Source organism: Pteronotus mesoamericanus, unplaced genomic scaffold (genome assembly GCF_021234165.1).
Source record: "Pteronotus mesoamericanus isolate MK-2021 breed Mesoamerican mustached bat unplaced genomic scaffold, CSHL_Meso_final scaffold_582, whole genome shotgun sequence".
In the NCBI taxonomy this organism is placed as follows: domain Eukaryota; kingdom Metazoa; phylum Chordata; class Mammalia; order Chiroptera; family Mormoopidae; genus Pteronotus; species Pteronotus mesoamericanus.
Window position 1 is genome coordinate 3,159,922 of NW_026555323.1, and position 17,851 is coordinate 3,177,772.

Consider the following 17,851-nt stretch of genomic DNA (forward strand, 5'->3'; position numbering starts at 1 on the left):
GCCCGGCCTGGGGAAGCCTGCCAAGCGCTGAGAGTTGAGCGGTTTCAGAGAAAGCCCGGTGGGCTGAGCAGAGGGGGACGATTTCCCGAGCAGAGCGTGGCCGAGAGGCGGCGGGGACCAGGTCAGGCAGATCGTGTGCAGGGCACTGAGGGGCTGGTGGGAAGGTGAGGGGGCGGGGGGCCAGCTTGTGCAGAACCAAGAGGAAGATTGCATTGGTCAGGGAGGCATCTGGGAGCCACCGCGAAACACCCAGAGAGCAGACTTATTGGTCAGAATTTCATCTTTGCAAGAGAATTCCTGGGTGTTGCGGACGTGTTTTAGAACACGTAGGGACGCCCACAGAGATGCCGTGCGGTGGGTGTGGCCCGTGGGCGTGGCTGTGGCGGTGCAGCAAAACGGGGCAAAAGTGAAAGAGCCTTGAGGAAAGAGCAGCAGAGCTTCCACCCTGCGTGTGGGGCCCAGAGGGCGCGGGGGCCACGCGACCGTCTCCAGGCGCAGCTTGCGGCCGCTTCTGCCAGAGAGGCTGCCCGGGAGGCCGCCCGCAGAGCGGGTGCCGCGGGGACTCGCGTAGCCGAAGGCCAGAAACTTCCCTCTATAGAAGGCTTTTTAATTATATTTTAAACAAGAAGCTAATACATACCTACCAGTTGATAAAATTTGCATCAGCCTACCCCAAACTAACAATTAACATCGTTTCTTGCTCGCTTGCTGTCAAAAGCACTTCATACTGGCTTAACGCTTGTCCTTCTCAGTGATACTCAATCTTTTCCAGTAAGATTCTCTAACATTCTCTCCTTGCATATGTCCTAAATTTCTCCTTCCTTCTTGCTCGCTTAAGAGCGTTCGCTCCCACCATCCATGCCAGCTGAGAATAGCAAGAACCAGGCTTCACGTGCGGGGCTCCTCCAGGGGGCACGCGTGCATCAGGATTACTAACTCACGCCACGGCCGTAGGTTTGTCTTCATGTTGCAGGTGCGCGAAGCGAGGCCCGGAGAGAGGGACGGGCCTCCCACAGGCTGCGGCACGTGCTTGGTGGAGCTGGGCCGGCTGCTGGGTTCGGGGGCCCACGCTTTCCCCCGCAGGCGCAGTCTCGGCCCATTTCACTGAGACGCGGCGTTGCCTTTTATGTGTTTCTTTGAGCCACCCACGTATTTTGGGGTTTCTTGCTAATTTTTATTTTTTGTGATTATAGGTTTTTCTATTCAGGTTGCATTTTTTTAAATCCATGAGGTATGAACATTAAATTTTCATGCCTTCCATTATGCTTTCCAAATTGCTGGTATTAAGTTACTATAGTCCTCCGAAAATGAAAGTTTTTTTTCTTTTTTCTTAGGAGTGGATGTGTCACTGCCTTTTGGGAGATTGCTTCTGTAGTTTTCAAGTGCCATTTATTTGAATAAAATTACCTGCCTGTTAAAATTCAACTCAGCAAACACTTACTGAATACTTTCCATCTACTCACTAAGAATTAAATAATGTCTTAAGGGCACCGCAGTGAATGAGGTACCTGGCCTTAGGGAGCTCTTTCGCCTTCTAGGCCAACAGAAGAACGTGTAAATAAGTGTTTGTAATCACTGCCCCAAGACGCTCCCAATAGTCAAGGCCTTATTGTACATTTCATTTAACTAAGTGTGTTAACATCAAATTCTAAATGTAGAATTTTTCCTAGGTATGCCTTGCAATAGCTCATTATTCCCAGCCAACAGACCTCCAGCTACTCTTTGCATTTGAATATGTTGGGAAAAAATACCACAATTCAGGTAAATATGAAAATATTAAATATTGTGACTAACTTTACATTGTGTAAATTTGATTCTTATGTTTCTCAGAAGCCTCTCACCGCCCGAGCGGCAGTGGTTGCGGAGTCACTAGCTTCATGACTGTGAGAGAAGCCAGCCCTGCCCCTTGAGAGGCAGTACTTGTCAGACTGTTTCTTAAAAAGGGGCCAGGAAGACCCTGTGAGCAGCCAAACACAGGGGCCATGTCAGTAGTTTCCTGCAGTCGTCGGCTTGCGTGTGACGAGGAAAGACCCATTTCCCCCCATTTAGTTGGTAGCTTGAGTTCATCTTATCTTCTAAGAAAACTGGCAGAATGTTAAGATATTTGAAGTGCATGATCTTCTCTGGCTGGGTGTGATGCCACGTAAAAGCAGAGGAGGTTGAACTTTGTGGTGGACTCCATGGAGGTAGTGAGAACAGCGACTTTATGATTCAGAATAAGATCAGTGACAGGAAGATGAGCCCTTGTCCAGAGGACAGATACAGGCGAGGCAGTTTTTATAAACGTGAAATGGTTCTGTCCACATTCATGGGTCAGCAGTGATGTAATCAAGGAAAATTCCAGGGGGTCAGTAATTCAGCCATTTTTAAAGACCTCATAAAAGGATAGAGGGGTAATGAAGAGGCCACGTCTAATATTAGCTTCCTGTGGGTTAGTGACCGCATGTCAGCGCGCTCACTGGGTCACATGGTCTTCCACTCTTCAAGGAAGAAGAAAAATCGGCTACATGTTTATAATGAAAGATCCGTTCACCCCAGCATGGTCTGGAGGTGATCTTATAAATTAATTAATTGCACGGGTCTTACATTTTCTTGCCTCAAAACATATGGTAGCAATTTAAATAATCTGTAGAATGAACGTATATTCCAGCACCACCATATTGTGAATACATTAAAATGAGGGCACTGTAGTATCAGCAGATGCGTGAAGTACAAGTATAGTTTCACTACTTTAAAAGACACTTGTAAAGTATCTGTCATAGATGGTATGGGAACGTCATGGCGCTGCAGAGAAGTTGGACCACGAAGTTCTTGTAACTTAATTTTTCTTATCAAAATATAACTACCTGCAGCCTAGATTTGAGCAATACAGTTGAATTTTAACGTTTATCTCTTAATGTAAAGAAAATGCACTTCCCGTCCTATCCTGCCAGTTAGGTGAGGATTCCTTTTGGTTTGGCCATCAAGCTGTGGGGTGTGATCATCAGGGTTGTGGAAAGGCAGCAGCTGAAGTGACAACTGCAGGCAATAGAAGGGTTGTAGGAGCGTCTCTGATTCCTGCTTAAATTCCTTGATGATCCAGATCAGTTCTTGACGCTACTCTTTTTCTCATGGAGGCAGCTAGTCCGGAGTGCAGCTCTGTGCCTTCTGCAGTAATGCAGTGCCCGGAGCTCTGCACGCAGCAGGCGCCACTGCGCCCTGGGCGAGCTGACGCCTGCCTCAGTCGCTGCTCCCAGGTCTCCTCATCCGTCCTTATGGGCACCTCTGGGTTAATGAGACCTTAGTTTATTCAGCCCGTAGCTCTTTTGCTGCATCTTCCTTCCTTCCTTCCTTTTCTTTTCTTTTCTTTTCTTTTCTTTTCTTCTTTTTAAAATATTTATTTTTAGAGAGAGGAAGGGAGGGAGAAAGGAAGGGAGAGAAACATTAATGTGTGGTTGCATCTCGCACGCCCTCTACTGGGGACCTTGCTGGCAACCCAGGCATGTGCCCTGACTGGGAATTGAACTAGTGACCCTTGGGTTCGCAGGCTGGTGCTCAGTCCACTGAGCCACACTAGCCAGGGCTGCATTTCCTTATGTGCATCTATCAGTTCTCTGTATCTCCTTAGGTACAGCTTGTTGATAAAATTAATAAGTAATACTTAAAATATTCAGGAGCACTTTATATTACATCCTTTTGACTCCCCTGCCTTTGACCATACTTCCTAAATATAAACACTTGGCCAAGGTTTTGTTGAGATTCCTCTTAGGGTAACAGCCTTTAATATCCTTCCGTGCTGTTGCAGAAGCATAAACTGCATCTTTAAGATCAAAAGGAGCCTGAGATTCCCACACACTGCAGGCAGAATTCATTACTTGTGATTGAAAGATGCCCAGTAACCCACTCTTGAACTTCTGGATGACATCTTGGCTCATTGGCTGGCTTAAAGAAGTCCTTTTTGCAGGCAGGTAGGTGACAAAGCTGTTTCCACACATAAGATCTGAAGTCAGAGGATGTCCTCTGCAGTAATGGAAGAAAGGAATCTCGCAGATGGCCCTAGGCCTTCCGAGGTTTTCTTCTCGGAAAGTCGGCCTTGCTGGAGTGGAAAGCCGCCCCTGAGGAGCTCCGTGGTCCTCCAGGTGCTTCTGCGGGGTGGCCGTAGCCCAGGGAGAGACGCGGCCCCACGGTCCCTGCCATCGCGTCGCGGGGCTGCCTGGAGAACAGGGCTCTTTCTGTTCCCTCTGAACTTGAAAGGAACCACAAAGACTCTATTTTCATCAGTCAGGCTATTCTTGGGCAAATGTCCAAAAAGCGCAGGCTCATCTTTGTTATAAAATTGATAAGATGTGCAATCATGCTCCTGAAGAACTGCAAGCCTCACGGCGTGACCTGCAGCCCCAGTCACGGCCAGCGTCGTGCTCGAAAAGGCAGTGACGCAGTCTGAAGTCGTCCGAGACTCCTGGCAGAAAATGTGCATTTTCAGCGACATTTATTTTATTCCTTGAGTTTATCCTTTTTATTAACATAGGTCTTGATAGTAGATTTTCCTTCAGATGCTTCTTTGGAAGCCACTCAGAGCATATACAGTGCATTTGAGACAGCGCTTACCAGCTCTTTCAGATCCCAGTGTAGCTGTAAATGTTGTGGTGGACCCTCCTGTCTCCTGAGTCCTAGTGATTCCTACCCAGCCACGTGCATCACAGAATCCCAGGCCCGCAAGCTCACGCCTCCTGTTGGAGCCTCTGGGTTGACTCACCTCTGTAGAACTTCTTAATGATCAGGGTCTTTTTTTTTTTTTTTCTTTTCTTTTTTTGCCTCCTCCTCATCTAATTTCTGCAGTATCATCCAAGTGATAGACTTTCTTTCTTGACCACTTTGATTGTCTTTCCCGTTGCTTGCGGCCACTCTAAATATGCAAGGGGCCTCTCTAAGATACTCTCAGCGCAGCCGCAGGTTGCGCTTCTGAACTGTGTTACCGGAGAGGGCCCGCCCAGACCCAGGGCTCACTTCCAGTCAGCTGAGGATCCGAGTCCTAAAACCTCCCAGCTGCCTGTTGGGGGACCCAGATCCCCCTAAGATGAGCAGCCGTGCCATCCCGTTGCTGTGGCCCCTATCAGTGGTCCGTTTCCGATCCATTTGCGGGACAGGCCACAGGCATCGTCAGGCCTTTGAGACTCTCTGGAAAACACCGGAGTTACCAGACTCTGCGACGCCAGATTGAGTGTCGGCTGCCCTTTCTGTAATAAGCTCTCCCTGGAGAAGGTGTGGAGTGTGAAAAAGTCCTGGTCCTGGGTGTTGAGAGGCGGCCAGGTCTTGAATGAGTGAAGCCAGTGAAATGGCAAAAAACGCAAGATCCTGCAGGCGCTCTCACTTCACAAGCAGCAGTGTGTCCTCGGACCAGCTCGCTGAGGCCTGTACCTTCAAACGCTGGAAAGCGCTCGTTTCGGACTCTGCCAGGAGTGCGCTGCCAGGCTGCTTGCCCTGCTCTTCACGAGGTTTGGGCGTGTTCTTTCTGCTTTCGTCCCCTTGTGTGGCACAGCATCGGATGGTCGCGATGGCCGCAGGCATCGTCTGTTCCTGGTTTTAATGAGAGCGATGTTTGCTGTGGGTTTCTGATAAATACCCTTGGTCAAGTCAAGGAAATTTCCCTTGTATCCTCATTTCCTGAAGTTTTTGTTTTAGATCAGGAACAGGGGTTAAACTCTTGTTGAATGTTTTTCTGCACTTAGGCTGATTGTATGGGTTTTTCCCTTTCAGTTTGGTCCTGTGACGAAGGACTTAGGTTTTCTCACACTGACTGTCTTCCTGTGGGTTTGGTCTCCTGGGCCACTGTGTGTAAAGTGGGCATTGCCTGGGATTTCGTGAAGGTTCTGCGTCCTGGAGGGAGCCCAGCCGCTGAGGTTCCTTCCGGCCTGTTACCCTAGACATGGCCCCGGGGGTGGGGGTGGTGGGGGGGATTCCAGGATATGTGCTTAGGAGTCAGCACTTTAATTTTCAACAAGTTCTGCTAAAGTCAGAATCACTGGATAAATAATTTTATTATAATTTCAGCTTAAATTTAAATAGCACAAGGGGCTAGTGGTTACTGTTTGGGGCAGTGCAGCTCAGGGGTCTCGGCCCACCTGATTCTCCAGCCTCTGGGCCGCCCCTCGCGCCGCTGGCGCTCTGCTCACCGAGGCTGTGTAGTTACGCCGTGCTGGTTAGGATCCGCCCTGCCCAGCACGCCCGCCTCCCGACACCAGCCCCTGCCAGTGTGTGGCTCCATCCCCAGGACTCGGTGCAGACGGGCTCAAGTCAGGAGACCTTCCCTGCCCTGCCGTGGCGCCTGTGCGTCCAGCGCGCTGGGACTAGTGTTTGTGCTTTCAGGCCGGACGTCACATTCAGGCCTTAGCACACCAGGGTCTCAGAAAGCACCTGCCTTGCCCCAGGTGCTAATAAACAGTGTTGGCCTGAGTGTGGCCTGTCTGTGGGGCCGCGGAGGCTGTTTCACGGCTGCAGAGGAGGGCAGGAGTCAGGGAACAGCAGGACATTGAGGGCAGACCAGGTACGTGAGGCAAGCCCTGCAGGGTGGCTGGACTGGGTTGGGAAAGGAGCATGACCGGAAGCAAGGCTGTGGCACCGGGAACGCATGTGTTTTGGGAAGTGGTCATGCAGCAAGGTTAGGCAGTTTTGGGGGCAGCCCAGCAGTGGCCGGGATGCCGCTGGGAGACCTGTGCAGTTGCCGCCCTCACCGTGAGACCCTGGCCCCGAAAGGTGTGCCGCCTGTCACCAAGATGGGCAGGGTGGACGAGGCTGACCCTTGGGACACCTTGGTCCTCGCGAGCCGCTCTGCAGGCCCTGCTGAGGCCGTGGGCGTGCTCCCAGGTTAGAGAAGGCCCCTTGCCGTGGAACTTCAAGGCCAGGCACTTCCTGCTGAAATTCCCAGTGGGCTGGCACGCGGATGGAATATAAGGGATCCCTGTGAGCTTGTCGAAGAGAAACTGAGTAGAGCTAGAAGACAGTTTTATAGTGAGCCATAGAAAAGGGTTGAGAAGGCGCTGTTAGAAGGTGACGGGTTGGATGGCTTGAGAACAGATGTTTGTGGATGCACTTACTTCTCCAGGTAAAACAGGGAGAAAATGAACAATGACTTGGATTTCCCACAGTTGAGGACAGGGGAGGGGGGAGGCTCATGCATGGTTTCCACTGACCAGCAGGGATTAAAGAGAGTTGGACATAAGGAGAGGGTACGTGGTGAGGAGCCATGGCAGCCGGCGCCATCCCTCACTGGGGCAGGTGGTCGGTAGGAGGAGGGGACCCGCCAGGGCGGTACCAGTGCAACACCAGGGACAGTCTTCAGAGCCCTGCGGACCCGGGGGTGTGTGAAGGCATCGGAGATAGAGCCGGGAGGGGGACAGAAAGCCGGAGGTGCTGAAGGAGTGGGAAAGGGGCCGGGGCAGGAGGGCCCGGGTGTCCTGAGGGAGACGGGCCGCCCCTGGGCAGAACCGCGAGAGAAAGGAGACAGTCCTGGCGACACGAGAGGACAGGCCGGGCCGAGAGGCCGCCTCCGGGGGTGTTTGCGGAAGGAGGCGCGGAGGCAGGACGGCGTGTCGCTGCCAAAACAGAACTAAAAAGATTGCTTTTCCTTGTAGCCAACAAAATTAACGGGATGCCCGTAGGAGGCGGCAGTGGAGCTGGTGGTGGCGGCAGCCAGAAAACTCCGCTCTTTGAGACGTACTCAGACTGGGACCGCGAGATCAAGAGGACGGGCGCCTCGGGGTGGCGGGTCTGCTCCGTCAACGAGGGCTACATGGTCTCCACGTGGTGAGTCCCAGGGCGGCGGCCGGGCTCGGCCCCGGGCTCCTTGACGGCTCTCAGGTCACAGCGGATGGGGCGTTTGCTTTTAACGGTGCTTTAGTGCATGTTTTATGTGGAAGGGCTTTTGTACCGTAATGACAGCGTCGTAGCCACGGAAAGAAACTGGCAGGCCTTCCTCCCACCTGTCGCTCATCCAGCCAGTGCCTCTGTGCATCGGGGTCCTGCCAAGGCCTCTTGTGCTCGGTCTGTCCGGGTCGGGACACAGTGAGCTTGTCTGCTCTGGCCTTGGGCCCTTTATGGAGGGCAGCCCCTGCCCACCCCCTTTTTTATTAGCCATTTACTTGTTGACAGGGCCGGCCGTTCGCCTTGCAGAGTCTTCCACATTCAGGGCGCTGGCCGGCGCCCTTCAGTGCGCTCCTCCGCCCCCTGCGTTCCCTGCATGGGGCGAGCTGGCTCCGGGGTTCACATGGGGGTTCGTTAGGTGCAGGCCCGGGGTTCTGGCAGGAGTGCCCCGGTGGGGGTGCTGTGCGCCTGGCCTGATCCTGCGGCGCAGAGCTCCCTCCTGGGCCGTCGCCGCCTGCGGTTTTCCTCAGCAGCGACGGCAGTGCTGTCGGTCGGGCTCCAACTCTGTCCCCCTGCCAGCAGGCGTCCCTCCCGTCAGCCCGCTAGGACCCTGCAGTGCCGCTGTACGGCACGGGCAGCGCCTGGGGCCCCAGAGCCCCACAGCCGAAAATCACGTACAGCCTCAGCTCCCCAGCACTTACCTGCTAACAGCCTGCTCAGCCAGAAGCCTTCCTGAGAACAGCCAGTCAGCTGAGGTGTATTTTGTATGTCATGTGTATCCCGAACTGCGTTCCTAACGCCAGCTGGAGAAAAGAAGATGTTATTAGGAAAGTCATAAAATAGAGACAATACATTTACTGTATTCACTGAAAAAATCCATTTATACGTGGACCCTTCAGTTCAGACGGTGTTGCTCAAGGGTCTACTTTTGTGTTTACTTTTTTCCGTTATTTAACCAGTTTTGAGCAACGAGCTGGTTCCCTAGACTCTGCCAGAAGTGACCGGGAAATTGTTTTTTAAATTCGTTTGCTTACATCATGTAGTACTGGTGGGTTTGGGGGACGCTTTATTTTCAGACCATTAAAGGAAGTCCTCACAGGTTCCTGCAGAGAAGCAGTGTTGCTGCTGGCTGGTCAGGTCCAGGAGCTTGCGGGGGTGCAGTTCTGGGGAGGTGTTTGGAGCCTGCAGCTGGGGCCTCCTGTCCCCCCAGACTCTAGACTTTGTGGCCAGCGCGCTCTGGCATGTCATGTGTGGAGGAGCACGTGATGGCCTGGCCCCCTGCCTGGCCCTGTGGGGGACAGAGAGAAAGGAGGAGGCGTCTTAAGGTGCATTGAGCGACCTCCTAGTAATTGGTGCCTATTCCGGGCTGTGGAGCCTGCGGGTCTCTGGGGACAGGGGAGGTAGAAGAGGGGGAGGAGAAGGGAGGGAGTGAAAGCTTCTTGGTAGATTTGCAGATTTGCGGGTTTTTGTTTTGTGTGCCTGGTATCTCCTTCCCTGTAGCCTGTCAGAGGGCAAGGTGGGTATGTCTTTCAGAAACTGCAGCCACGTTTGATTGATAGTCATTCTGGAAACATTGCAGGGTCTCCTTCGGATTTTCCTCCTGCTGTAAATATAAATTTTGTGATAGTTGGCCACGTCATACATGTTTCACTGAGCTGTCTGGGGTCGTTAGCGTCCCACACGATGTGCACTATGTGGGGTGCACGTTAAATGGGGATAGATGTGTTTGACCACATGTGGCGTCTGCAGGACACACTCACCCTGCCGACAGCACAGGACTCTTACGCGGTGGTTTGTTCTTTCCCTCCAGCCTTCCAGAGTACTTTGTCGTGCCAAGTTCCCTAGCAGACCAAGACCTGAAGACCTTTTCCCATTCCTTTGTTGGGAGGAGGATGCCAGTAAGTGACACTGTTGGATTTCATGGTTGCTGGTGTCCGCTCTCCTCCCCAGTCACATAAGGGCTCTGCTTCCGTCCTAGCTCTGGTGCTGGAGCCACTCCAACGGCAGCGCCCTTGTGCGAATGGCCCTCATAAAGGACGTGCTGCAGCAGAGGAAGGTGGACCAGAGGTGAGCAAGGCGTGGTCTTCGCTGCTTTGGACACGTCTAGTTGTCGTCAATAAGTACAGTGAATCCCTGCCTAATTGAAGTTAGTTGGGAAATGGCACAATCTTGATAGTTAGCGCCATGCATTCTATGCAAGAATTGCCATTTTGAGAAGAATGTGAATATGTTAAAATTAACTGACATTTAAGTGATACTAAATACAAATTCATGCTTTGGCTTATGAGACACTCGAGGCTCTTGCTCTAATGCTGGAGAGCAGTGATTTCCAGGTGAGAAACTTCAGGGTGAAGCAGACATTTCCGTTACAGTTACGCATTCTTCGGTCGTTCACACAGGAGGCCTTTCCGAGCCCTCCGCACAGCGGGGAACCCTCCGCACAGCGGGGCGCCCCCGCGGTCGGTCTGCCCTCGTAGAGCCCTGCTCCTCCCTGCGCCGCCACGGCCGCCCTCCTCCCCTGGGCAGGTGCCACGCAGGCCGCGCCCTCTCCGCCCTCTCCGCCCTCTCCGCGGATGCTGCTGTGCAGGTGTCGGGCCACTTCCTCTTCCCGCTCGCGTTTCCTTCCTAAAGAAGCCCTGCTGTGGCCCGTGGCCTGAGTCACCATTGTGAAACTTGGGCCTCCAGTCTAAAGCGTGTCTCCCATGTCGAGGTCCCCAAGGCCCTCTGCGCTCATCGTGTGCAGAGCCAGACGCCGGGGCCTGGCCGCCAGGCCCCTCCCCACCTGCGCTTCGGAAGCCTGCGGGCCCTTCTCAATGCCGTCCTCTTTCGCCTCCTTCCTCTGCCCTGTCAGTCACCTGGCTCTGTCACTTCACTTTTTAGAAACCTTAAAAACGCACATGTGGCTGCCCTAGCTTCACCCCTGCCAGTGTGTTGGAGGGAGCCCTCGCTTCCTCCGCCTCGTCCAGGATGGCGCCCGACACGCCAGGTCCCCCGCCCTGGCCTTCCTTGCCTTCGTCTCTCCTGGGCCGCCCTCGTCCTGTTCCTCCTCGCGCATGCTCCCCCGCCCACTCGGTCCTCACCGACCCTTTCTGTCCCCGTCAGATGTCACCTTCGTGGGTGAGCCTCCCCCGCCTCCCAGGCGCGCTTCGGCCTCAGGTCAGACGCTCTCCGTAGCTCTCCGTCTGTGGCTGTGTGCGTGGCAGTTCGATCTGTGCCTTCCTTGCTTGTGAGGCTGTGAGCTCCGTGCGGGGAGGGGGCTGCGGCTGTTTCACACCGTTGTCTGCTCTGCACGCAGGAGACACACCTATGACACTACGCATTCGGTGCTTGTTAAGTAAATGAAGAACAAAGGAGCAGATCTTAGAAAACAGGCTCCAAGAGTCTCAGAAGTTGGGTGGCACGGGCTGCTCTGGGGACAGCCAGATCTTAGGTCCTCCCCCAGGGCCACAACTCAGAGAGACACATTTGCTGCAGCAAGTGACTATCAGGTGGCTCCCAGAGGACCCTGTAGTTTTCCAGAGAAGCGGGTGACTGCAGTTTGCACAAGTCCATATTACCTGGTGGATTTTAATTTCACTTTAATCACATTAGAAATGAGTATGTCGCACCCTTGTGAAGGGCAGGCCCCCAGCCTGTAATTGGAAATGAGCATATTCCAAGCTGCTTTTTCACTAGCATGCCTGCTGATGAAGTAAATGTGCTTGAAGGGAAGACTTTATTTTATTATTTTTTAAAGATTTAATTTATTTATGTTTAGAGGGAAAGGAGGGAGAAAGAAGGAGAGAAACTTCAGTGTGTGGTTGCCTCTCACGAGCCCCCTACCGGGGACCTGGCCTGCGCTCAGTCCACTGAGCCACACCGGCCGGGGCAAGACTTTAATTTATTTAAGCTAAGACTGATATTCATTCCTTTTGTTTTCTCCGCTGTCCTGTTCTTTGTATCTAGGACAGGTTCCTTTTGTTGGCCACCCTTATCTCCACCCTTTTACCCTCGGACCCGTCCCGTCAGCCCCATGGCCGCCTCCGCGTTTCCCCTCCAGCTCAGCTGTGTCCTGCCACAGGCCCTTTGCCCCTCCTGTCCCTCTGCCCGGGCCACTGCCCCCAGGTCTGTGCACGGCTCCGGCTCGTCTGGGGCGTGGCTTCCGCGCCAGCTGCACAGAGGGGCCTCGTCTGACCTGGGGCCTGAACCAGCCTGTGCTTCCCGATTACATCACCTGTGGCTTTTGCCACTGCCTGTTATTTTCCCATTTACCCCCGACACCCCAACCAGGACGGTGAACCCACGAGGGCAGAGGCCCTGCCTGTCTTGTTCGTCTCTCTCTCTCCAGCTTGTAGTGTCCTGGCTCATAGCAGGTGTTCAAGAAATGTATGTTGAATAAATGAATAGTGATGGAAGGATTTTGTCTTTATTAGGATTTGTAACGCAATAACTAAAAGTCATCCACAGAGAAGTGATGTCTACAAATCAGATTTGGATAAGACCCTGCCCAATATCCAAGAAATACAAGGGGCTTTTGTGAAACTGAAACAACTCTGCGTTAATGGTAATTTCATGTTTATTTTGTATATACTTAGTGGCAAATGGGGGATACAGCATTGTATGAGGCGTGGTGGGAAAAGTGGTAATTCCTTAAAAACATAGGAATAGATATTTTTAACTAGAGGCTCATTGAAATGTTTGTACAGATTATTACTGTATGAGGTCAGGAGCCCTTAGAAAATCAAGTTTAAACAAATGCTTTCTGTTTGGGAGGGAAAGATGAACCAAATAAATCACCTTCAAGTCCTGGAAAGCTTACGGGATGTCCTCATCGAGGAATAACTTGCTACCTCCCAGACAAACTTAAGGTGGTAGCGCATGGTCACCTTCTGAGGTGTGTGATCTGACAGCGGCACGCGGCGGTCTGTGCAGGCTCGGCTTCCGGTGCCCGCCGGCGCAGACCCTCGTCAGGTGCTTTCGCTGTGTCCCAGGGGGGCGGGTCACGTGAGAGCGTCTTAGGCAGAGTGTGCGCAGAGCGAGCCCCTGTGTCTCCTGGGAGCCGGGAGAGGCGGCCGGCGCCGCGGGTCTGCGTGAGCGTGGGCGCAGCCCGGAGGGAGGGCCGGGGTCAGGGCGGGAAGCACAGTGACACGAACGGTTCTCGGCCCTTCGGGAAGTTGGATGTGACTGAAGCGTGGGCGTGGTGAGGAGCCAGGGCATGATGGCGCGGGGTGCCCTCGCCCCTGCATGGTCAGCGACCGAGGCCACGTCGGCCACGTGCAGGGAGGGCGCCGGGAGCGGGGCCGCGCTGCGGCCTGGGCCGGCCGCCAGGCCGGGGTCACTCGCTCCCAGGAGGCTCGGCGGGTCGGACGCGCCCCGAGGTTTCCCTGGAAGAGCCTGCGAGAAGGTGGAGGCCCAGGGGAATGCTTGGTGGCGTTTTCCATAGAACTGTGGCGTGTCTTCTTAAGATGTGCGTGTAATTAAAGTGCATGACACTTCCTTCAAGCCAACTTCTAAATATTAAGAACTGATGTAGCACTTAACTCTGATATTGATCATGTAAAATTAAGCTTAAAAAGCCTGAAAAGGTACTGTCTGTGTATGTGTGTGTGAATATATATGTAATTATCTATGTGATCACACATTTATTACAGAGCCTTTTGAAGAAACTGAAGAGAAATGGTTATCCTCACTGGAAAATACTCGGTGGCTAGAATATGTAAGGTTTGTACCGCCACATTCCGCTTTGTCTTCACGTTCTGAAATAACCGCGGACACCCAGGAGGTGCAGAAGCGGCACAGAGCCAGTGCGCGTCCCCCGGCGTGACCCCGGGGCGGTGCCTCGCGCCACTGCGCTGCGTGGGGACTGACCGCAAACGGGCTGCCGGCCTCGTTCAGGTCCTCCCAGTCCCACCGGCCCTCACGTGCCCACGGTCCTGCGCGGCTTTACGACCGGCGGGCCGTGGCCTCTGCCCCGGTCAGAGCCCAGCGCCGTCACCACAGGCTGCCTCCTGCTGCCATTTAGAGCCCTGCCCTGTCCCCTGGCACCCAGTTGATCTGTCCTCTCCCTCTGCAGTTCATTCCAAGAACGTTCTCTAAATCAGCTCCTTCCTTTTCATAAAAGGTTAATGAACTTCCTGATACAAAAACCAGATGGTTGTCTGTTGAGGAATCATATAAACTCTCAAGAAATTCATAAAGGTTATTGAGACTACAAATGTGTATAGCGATAAGTTAGACTTGCCTGATTTCAAGTACTTTTTTAAAAGCTTTGTAGTGTAAATTTGATTTTTAACAGTATTTTTCTCTCTCTCTCCTCAGGGCGTTCCTGAAACATTCAGCAGAACTGGTGTACACACTAGAAAGCAAGCGTGTCTCCGTCGTCCTCCAAGGTAATTCATTGCTGAGAACTCTGGTTGCTGCCAGCCTGGGTGCTGTGTCCACGTTCAAGTCAGTTTCTTGACTCTCAGCCGTCTCTGGTTCACGACACCACGCCCATTGACTGTCCAGGCCCCTCACACTGCTCAAGTGAAGCGGGGCGCGGAGGCTGCACACGGGGCAGGAGGAGGGAGCCAGGGGACTGTGACGTGTTTAATCTCCCTCCCGCCCCATGGGGAGGCAGCTCCAGTCCTTGGCAGAATCACATACGGCGTTACCGTGGCCAGGCAGCCGTTCTCCCTGGTCGTGCCGTCTTTCTGATTCACGCAGGTCTTAGAGTCGATGCCTCTGGCTCCGTGGGGTTGTGGGCAGAAGGATTACATTGTATTTAACGTCCTTGACAAACAGGCAGGAGGGACTCGGGAAAGAGTTCCCCCACCAACCACTGAGATGTGAAACCCGTGCGGGAGGCGCCACCGTTACCTGGAAAATACCCGCATGCACAAGGCCGTCTCCTGCTAGACACTGGTTGAGTCGATGCAAAGGTCCAATGTGTGGCATTGGTACTTGCCTCACATGGACCGTTTGGCAGCACGGAACCCCGCATCGTCCACTCCACCTTGCCTGCCCTTGCTCTCAGCGTTCCCCGGTGCGACCCTCATTTCTCTCCATTTCCTCGACAGAGGAGGAGGGGAGAGACTTGAGCTGCATTGTCGCTTCCCTCGTGCAAGTGATGCTGGACCCCTACTTCAGGACCATCCCTGGCTTCCAGAGCCTGATACAGAAGGAGTGGGTCATGGCAGGGTACCAGTTCCTGGACCGGTGCAACCACCTGAAGAGATCGGAGAAGGAGGTAACGGCTCAGCGCCGGCTGCCGGGCTGGGGGTGTGCGCGAGGGAAACCCCATGTCCCCTGTGCAGACGTGTTCCTTCTGGAAAGAGACGAGGAGGCTTTTTAAATATCGCATTTAGTGCAGTGTTGCCGCTTAGTCCAGGACTGAGTCCAAACGGGTGATGTGCTGATGAAGGTTATTGTGACTGTAGGTAAAGTCTAAAGAGTTGTCTGTTGCCTTTCTCTAAGTGGAAAGCTTCTTGAAGAAATGCACTATTTGCAAAGCACATAACGAGCACATGAGATATTCTGAAAAATCCGTTTGAGGGTGTCACATGCTCTTACAGTGGAGCGCCCGTGTGGAGAACGGGACATTCCCCGCAGACTCACTCTGCACCTGGCCGCATGCAGTTCCAGGCGGGAGCTTTTTCATCTGCCACAGAAGCCTTCCAGGCTGCTGCGACCGCCTAGACCTGTCCAGGGTGACGCAGCTGCCTGGGGACATGGTGAAAAGAAGGGGGAGTTTGGAGGGACATGCGTGTAACAGCTGGGGGTAGTGGCTGCCTTGGACCCCTAGTTAAGCTGTGAGCGGCCCTGCAAGGACCTTGTTGCCGGGGTGGCTTGGAGAGCAAGTGCAGCGTGGCCCGTGGCATCTCCTGTTCAGTAGCAAACGCTAGGACTCCTCGGGGCGCGCTGGGCGGGCCACAGTAGCTGCCGACAGCTGTTGTGCGTGGGGACACAGCCTGGGACCCCGAGATGGGCGGTGCCCGCGGTTTGCAGGGACTCTGGGAAGCTTCTCGCAGCTGAGCCTGCAGGGGCAAGCAGAAGTGGATTACAGAAGTTGTTTCTTGGTTTGGGGTGGGTTTTTTTTGTCCTGAAGAACTGTTTCCGGGCTAGGCTTACACATGGTTCACTGTTCCCTGTTCACACAGTGACAAACAAGCTGCCCGTCTGTGTGTTTCCCCTTCAGCTTTGCCTCCATCTCAGGCTAATAAGGGCTGTGATGTTTATCACGTCAAACATGTCCTGAGCTCAACCTAGGGGCCCCGGGCTTTCGGCTCGGGTGTCTTGTTAGTTACGTCTTTCTCAACATAGCGATGAGTTTGGAAGGAAACATGGGACCTGAAGGCCGCATTAAGCAGTCTCGTTTCTGGGTCATGCTTGCAGTCTCCGCTGTTCTTGCTGTTCCTGGACACCACGTGGCAGCTACTGGAACAGCACCCGGCTGCCTTCGAGTTCTCGGAGACCTACCTGGCCGTGCTGGGCGACAGCACCCGCATCCCACTGTTCGGCACCTTCCTGTTCAACTCTCCGCACCAGCGGGTGAAGCAGAGCACAGTAAGTGACGTGGTGGCCGTGGCTGCTTTGTTTTTACAACTTCAATGAGATCGAATTGAAGGACAATTAGCTGAGAATCTGAAACACAGTGGGACCTCGGTTCTTGGGCTTCATTTGCCCTGAAACGCTGTTCAGAAGTGATTTGTTCGAGATGGGGGATGTTTGAGAACTGAGGTTTGACTGTCTATACTTTAAAATGATTTTAGCTACCATTTTAAGCCATAACAAATGAGTTTTCTGAATGAATTATTTAAAGACATAATCTAGGAACTTGTTTCATTTTTATGAATGTTTTGTTTTTCTCTTATGTACATTGTTTCTGATCATGTAAATGACTTTAACCACCTTAAATATCGTGCTTTTATATTTCTACTTTCACATTTGGGCTGTCTAGTGGGTAATCAGAGATGCTAGGTCAACAGGATAAAAGTTGCACTGAGCAGGAGTCTGTTTTTGTGAGAGTTGTGTGGAGAAGCAGTCTGTGGGCACGGCGCTGGACTTAGCAGCCAGGGGTCGCATGTCACCTGCAGCGCGGGGCAGCCTGGCTTTGCGGTGCCGGGAGACCGGGTCGGTAGGTCCGCAGGCCACCAAGCTGCGTGAGTCGGGGAGAGGTGGGCTCCTGTGAGCAAGGGCCCAGCCTCGGGGCTGGGGTCTTTGACGTCTCCGACAAGTACAAGGACCGTGGGGCGTGGATCCCTTTTTCCTGCTCCCAGCCTGCGGTCCAGATACTGGTCACGGGGTAGGTGGCACGTAGCTGGGTGGAGGCGTGAGATAGACGGCAGCAACGCCACCCGAAGGTGGTTTTGCTGCTTCACTTACCAGGTTTTATACCTAACAGGTAATTGCGTAAATGTGTGATCACGTGCTTAACAAGGAAGATGCTGCAATTGTAACTTAGACATTTGTGGTGTCACGTTTGTGAAATCTGAGTTCTCATCACAACACACTCATGGCACAGAGGTCCCACTCCCTTCCTCACGCAGGCTGTGGCGTGTCCTCGGGCCTGGGGCGCCGAGGGCGCCTCTTCTCGGGAAGGAAAATCTGCTGCTCCATGGGCTGGAGTTGGTCTGGTGTTGCTCTGGTTCTGAAAATTCAACTTGGGTGGTGACGGGTGGCCCGCCCAAAGCCAGGAATTCACGTGAGAGAATCTTTACTTTGGCATCTTTTCACAAAGGTTCAAAATTCTTATTTTGCAGGAATTTGCTATAAGCAAAAATATCCAGTTGGGTGATGAAAAGGGCTTAAAATTCCCCTCGGTTTGGGACTGGTCTCTTCAGTTCACAGCGAAGGATCGCACCCTCTTCCACAACCCTCTGTACGTCGGAAGGAGCATGCCCCGCATGCAGAACGGCTCGGTGAAGGCCTTCAAGCGGACCAAGGTGAATCTCAGCCGGGCACTTGCGCACACTGTCGGGACAGTCGTGTTCAGAACACCGAGTAGTGAAGGCGAAGTCTTCCCCCCGATGATACTGCCAGTGCCCGGTGTGAG

The 17,851-nt window shown here is 53.3% G+C and overlaps 1 protein-coding gene and 1 non-coding gene across 2 annotated transcripts in view; both read left to right on the top strand.

Moving 5' to 3' along the window:
* The window catches only part of MTMR10 (myotubularin related protein 10), a 32,597-nt gene that overhangs the window by 12,650 nt on the left and 2,096 nt on the right, over positions 1–17,851 (top strand). Inside the window, exons 6-15 of the mRNA XM_054561971.1 lie at positions 1,671–1,761; positions 7,611–7,782; positions 9,650–9,737; positions 9,818–9,906; positions 12,252–12,382; positions 13,470–13,539; positions 14,137–14,207; positions 14,877–15,046; positions 16,192–16,362; positions 17,559–17,741. Coding sequence (XP_054417946.1) covers positions 1,671–1,761; positions 7,611–7,782; positions 9,650–9,737; positions 9,818–9,906; positions 12,252–12,382; positions 13,470–13,539; positions 14,137–14,207; positions 14,877–15,046; positions 16,192–16,362; positions 17,559–17,741 — 1,236 coding nt within the window. The remainder of the gene's footprint in view (positions 1–1,670; positions 1,762–7,610; positions 7,783–9,649; positions 9,738–9,817; positions 9,907–12,251; positions 12,383–13,469; positions 13,540–14,136; positions 14,208–14,876; positions 15,047–16,191; positions 16,363–17,558; positions 17,742–17,851) is intronic.
* LOC129061311 (small nucleolar RNA SNORA77) lies at positions 15,405–15,533 on the top strand. The gene has a single exon (XR_008528142.1). It is a non-coding gene; the product is annotated as a small nucleolar RNA SNORA77 (small nucleolar RNA).